The 5749-nt window shown below is 40.7% G+C and overlaps 1 protein-coding gene across 2 annotated transcripts in view; it reads left to right on the top strand.

The window, feature by feature from the left end:
• The window catches only part of Ints4 (integrator complex subunit 4), a 120942-nt gene that overhangs the window by 59802 nt on the left and 55391 nt on the right, over window positions 1–5749 (top strand). For both annotated transcript variants that reach the window (XM_010633305.3, XM_010633306.1), the window contains one exon: window positions 4978–5093. In XM_010633305.3, the coding sequence (XP_010631607.1) occupies window positions 4978–5093 (116 nt within the window). The remainder of the gene's footprint in view (window positions 1–4977; window positions 5094–5749) is intronic.

Genomic DNA, 5749 nt, shown 5'->3' with positions numbered 1-5749 from the left:
CTCTCTCCTTTTTCTCTTTTCCTCCACCCTCTTTCCTTCCTTCCTACTCTCCCTCTCCTCCCTCTCCCTCTCTTTCCCTTCCCCACCCCAACCCTTCTCTTTCCTCTCTCCCTCTCTCCCTCCCTGCCTTTCCAAGAACTCACTATGTAGTCCAGGCTGGCCTCATGCTTGGGGTAATCCTTCCTCAGCCTCCTGAGTGCTGGGACCACAGATGTGCATCACCACAGCTGGCAATGCTTTTCCTTTCTTAGACTCCCTCAGTGCTGGAATTACAGGTGTGTGTCACTATACCCGGCGTAGGTAACTTTTTTTTTTTTCTTTTGGTACCAGGGGTTGAATTTAGGACCTTGCACTTGCCAGGAAGTTGTGGTGCTGCTGAGCTACTTCCCTGGCCCTAGATAACATTTTTGATATCTACTTTTTTATTTGCCATTTTTTCATGTTTTTACAGTCTAGTTTAGTTAAATTCAGTTTACATTTATTGATCGTGCTGTAGGAACACTCAGTCATTTATGATGTGGCAGATATAATGGGATACATATCTCTATCAGCCACTATAGTTCAGTGGAGAAAGAATGGTTAGTTCTGCTTAAATAAAGATGTTGTAATGGGGCTGGGCGTGGCGGTGCACACCTGTAATCCCAGCACTTGGGAGGCTGAGGCAGGAAGATTGCCGTGAGTTTGAGACCACCTTGGGCTACACAGTGAGTTCCAGAGCAGTCTGAACTACACAGTGAGACCCTGTCTCAAAAAAACAAAAAAAAAAGTTGTGATGAAGTATTTTGCAGAGCATTTTCTATTAAAATGAGTTAATTAGCTGAGTATTCCAGTGCATCCCTGTAATCCCAGCACTCAGAAAGCTCATGCAGGCGGCTTTGTGAATTCAAGATGACATGATTAGACTTTGTTTCAAAAATATCAAAAGGGAAGAAAAAAGATGTATGGTTATTTTAGCCTACCTAATATATAAAGTTTTTTTTTGGGTAATTGTAGATTTTTATAAACTTCCTTAGCCATATAGTGCTCCAAAAATTGTGAAGTTACCTATTTGTTTATTTATTTGTTTGTTTGTTTATTTTTTTATTTATTTATTGAGACAGGGTCTCACTGTGTGGTTGAGACTGACCTGGATCTCGCTTTATAGCCCAGGCTGGTCTTGAACTCACAGCAGTCCTCCTGCCTCAGCCTCCAGAGTGCTGGGATTACAAGCATGCACCACCATGCCCGGCTGAAGTTACCTATTTTAAATATTATTTATTTATTTTGATACTGGGATCTAACTTGGGACCTTGCTGTTTTGAGGCAGGTAGTGGAACCACTGAGCTAAATCCCCGGCTCAATATTATTTATATGTGCTTCTGAAGTGAGCACCCTGGCCCAATATTATTTAATTTTTTATCTCTTCCCAAGAATGGTGGCTGGTTGGGCCTAGTGGGAGGCTGAGGCAGGAGGATTGCTGTCAGTTTGAGGCCATGCTGAACTACATAATGGGTTCAAAATCAGCTTGAATTGCCATAGTGAGATCCTGTCTCAAAACACCAAAAAACAACAACAACAACAACAACAACAACAAAAGAATGATGGCTTTATTTAGAAATATTAAAAGAGAATATGATTAAATAAAAGTGAAGGAAGGGCCAGGGATTTAGCTTAGTGGCACCATGCCTTTCTCACAAGTGCGAGGTCCTGATTTTGATACCTGGTACTGAAAAAAAAAAAAAAAAGAAAAAAGTCAAGGAAAAGGTAGAGTGGTTTATTCTTAAGATGTTGCTAAAGAGAGATATATAAATGAAAATTTTAAAGGAGGTAATTTGTTCTGTTTCTATGTCTAGTTCATTCAACAAATGCTTACAGGACACTTTAAACCTGGTTCTGTGTTAGGTGCTGTGGAGATTTGAAAAGAGTGACTCAGAGACCTAGCCCTCAAATAGTAGGTAGAGAAAGAAGTAGGAAATATATAGGTAGGAAGTGGATGAGGTAGTAAATTAACTGTATTACAAGCTAAAAGTGAAGTCTAGCTTTAGAGAGGCCCAGCTGTGTAGGGGTCTCTAAGGGACTCCAATTAATAGCCCACATGTGCCCTACCTGAGTTCTGAATAGAAATGAGAGAGCAAATAAAGAGAATGGCCTCTGGAGGCCAAATTCCCACTGGCGCACAGTGAGTAAAAGAGCTGAGGGAGACCAGAAAATTGATTTCTTTCCATGTAGAAGGAAAGCCACCAAGCTAGGAAAAGTGTACTTTCCTACCAAGATCAAATGGAGATGCCTTTTATACTCCGTGGATTCCTGAAGTTGTTCATGGTACAGTGTTTGCTTTATCTCTTCTGATCCTTCTGCTCTTTAGTCTCTGGTGAAGTCCTGTCTGCTGTGTCAAACTTTATCTGATCGTAATGATCTCTTCTACCTTTGCCATGCTTTTCATGTGATAGTTCATTACCTTGTAGTGCTGGTCTTTGCCTCAGTTGGATTTTAAACTCAATGAGGACACAGGTTAAGATTTATAAATTTTTTCAGTTTAATGCTGCTTTTAAACCAGAATTTAGAAGTAAATATAATAAAAACATAAGCCTACCTTTCTTGTGTGTATGTGTGTGTATCCTGTGCTGCTAAGCTACATCCCCATTCTAGTTAATTTTTTCATGTTGCTGAAACAAAATACCTGACACCCAAAGTTGAAGGAGGAAAGGTTTATTACAGCTCACAATTTTAGTTCACAGTTGGTTGGTTCTAAGGCAGAGTGGCATGGCAGATAGAGAGAGAGGGGCATTGCCGAGGTGAAACAGTTTGGGTTGGGCAGAAGGCAGCAAAGCAATGAAGTATTGAAATAGCAGCAGCAATCAGTGACAGCAACCCTCTTTCTGTCCCTTAGATTCTGTGTGGGCTACATGGCCTTAGGGCAGGCACCACTCACACTCTGTGGGCCTTCCTGTTATCCACACCTAGAATTATGGCAGACCAATCAGTGGACTAATTTAGTAATCACACATATTAATCCTAGGATTATACACTTAATCCCAGTATGACACACTCTAGATCCAGCAGCCTCTGAGGCTTTGGGGAACATCTAGATATAAGCCATAACATCCCCAGTCCTTAATTTACTTTTTAGAATTTCTATTATTTTTGTTTCATATCTTTTTAATTTTTTTCACATTTTTTTATTAGTGCACATTGATTCTACAGATTAATTAATGGGTTTCTTTTTGGCAGATTTATATATGTCTGTAACATGGTTTGGTCATTCTCAACCCCCTATCACCCTTTTGCCACACTGTCTCCCTAGTTTCACATTTGGGGAGAGCTTCAGTGCATGTAATATATTTTGATGCTATCACTCTGTCCTTGTAATTTTATTTTGAGCAAGGCCTTGCTAAATTGCCCAGGCTGGCGTCAAACTTTCCATCCTGTTGCTTCAGTCTGCAAAGTAGCTAAGATTACAGGCATGTGCTGCTTCACCCTTCCTTGGGTAGTTCTTTAGAGGGCCTTCATGTAGTAGTCATAGCTAACACATTCTGAGTTCTTACTAATGTATGTGACAGACCCCTTGCTAGCTCTTTTGATCTTTATATCGGCTCTATCATGTAATTCTTTTAACTCTATTTTATAGCAGTGAAACAACTTGTCCAAGGCTGTGCAGTTTTAGATCTGGTGTATGATTTCAGGATTCTACCCAAAATATCAATTAAAATGCTTTTGACTACCAGTTACAGGAAAAAAAAAAATCTGGTTTAAAACATCTTGAACTATAAAGTCTGATTTTTTACATAGCAAGAAGAGGATGGGTTTCAAGATTGGTCATTCAAATCTTTGACAAGGTTAGAGCTTTGGTTGGTTTCTCTGAAGTTCTCTTGGATTACAAGGTGTCTGCTTCATAAGGTAATATCAGAAGGGCCATTCCCTTTCTTGCATTCCTCTTTTTATTTGGTTAGAAAATCATGTCTGAGAAGCTATCCCACAGATTTTTCCTTTAATGAGAACTGGGTTACTTGCCTATTGGCAAACCAGTCACTAGAAAATGAGAAGGGGATGGCAAACCTTTCAGAGACACAGTGCCCAAACTACAACTCAAAATGCACTTATGGATTGGAAAGTGCCAACACTGCAATTAAACCTGAATACTGAAGTTTTTAGTTTAGAAAAACAACTCATACATTAACATCTTTTGTCTTAAAAGAGCTTTCAATGATACAAACAAGTTTTTTGTTTTTTTTTTTTTTGGTACTGGGGATTGAACTTGGGACCTTGTGTTTGCTAGGCAGGTGCAGTGCCACTGAGCTAAATCCCTGGCCCCAAACAAGTTTTTATTGAAAAGAGAAAGTTTGCATTTGCCATGTTATTGTGTGCTATTATCCGATGCTAAGGTGGCTTGGCTTGCATGCCTACAGAGAGGGCACACACATGTGCCATGGGTTCACCGTTATGAGTTTAGACTAATAGTGAAACTTTGCTGCCTGCCTGATACCTGAGGAAAGTCAGGCTCTCCAAGGCAAAGGCCTCCCTCTCAGTGGCTGTTGGTTAAATGGTTAAATGAACAGTATTTTGCCATATTAGCTCTTTTACTTTCATAATAACCGTTTTGCTTTGGTTCCTTGAGAAAAGGCCTCGTTTTGTCATTTAGGCTGGCTTTGAATTCACTGTGTAGCCCAGGTGGCCCCAAACTCTTGGTGACCCTCCTGCTTTAGCTTGCTCAATGTTGGGACAATTTTTATATGAATTGACTGAGTTTTTAGAATAATGGGATGATTTAGCTGAAGTCATAGAGTCAGCAGAAGTGGGTAGTTGAGCAAGCACGAGGACCTGAGTTCAATTCCCAGTACCAAAACAAAAACACCTTGTTTGTATCATTGAAAATTCTTTTAAGACAAAAGAGTGGGTAGTTGAGAGTTTCTAATTCTAAATCAAGTTTTCTGATTCCAATTCCTGCTGCTTTTTAAAGGTACTAATTTTCTGAAATGTATTCTTATTTGTTTGTTTCAGATGCTTGAAGTTTCTGGGAAGTCGGCATCCCACCCTGGTACTTCCCTTGGTGCCTGAGCTCTTGAGCACACACCCGTTTTTTGACACAGCGGAACCTGACATGGATGATCCAGCTTGTATCCTCTGTGCTTAATTTGAGTCTTGCTGATTTGTCAAGGAACCCTGGTATTTTACTACCTCGTGGCTGAGATAGTCTTGTTATGGGGTTGAGAGTCTTATCTAGGTTCCTGATGTTTTAAACAAAGAATTGAGAAGGACACTTAGTAGCAGCAGGATCAGTGCTTGATTTGAAAGAGAAAGACAAGATACACTCCATAGAGTGGGAGTAGGCCAATGAGAAGAGTTCCTGGCCCCAAGGGAGCTTGATGTTGAGTTTTAAACCTAAGGATTTAAGGTGGGATTGGGTGTTTGGTCTGTGGTGTGACTGGCCTGTGAGTGGCTTGATTTGGCCCTTCTGTCAGGCATTGAAGTTTTTGACCCTTTATGGCCCTTTTGAGGAAATGTCATGGAGTCCAAACACCATGCTGGGGTGCAGGAGCCCAGTTTGTACCTGTCAAATCTGCATTTGGTAATTAGGGTTGGGATCAGCCAACGGTTGTAGAAGACCACTGAGCACCTGCTTGGGAACATACTCTGCATAAGCTGAGATACCTGGGTACCTTTTTCCACCAGGACATCCTGGTCCTGGGCTAATGTTTAACTTAGAATATGGATCTAGTCTCAGAAAGTGGGGATCAATCTTTCCTTCCCTTCCCTTCCCTTCCCTTCCCTT

This window comes from Fukomys damarensis, unplaced genomic scaffold (assembly GCF_012274545.1).
Source record: "Fukomys damarensis isolate Sample0158 unplaced genomic scaffold, DMR_v1.0_HiC HiC_scaffold_16, whole genome shotgun sequence".
Taxonomy (NCBI): domain Eukaryota; kingdom Metazoa; phylum Chordata; class Mammalia; order Rodentia; family Bathyergidae; genus Fukomys; species Fukomys damarensis.
This window is presented reverse-complemented; position numbering and strand designations above follow the sequence as displayed.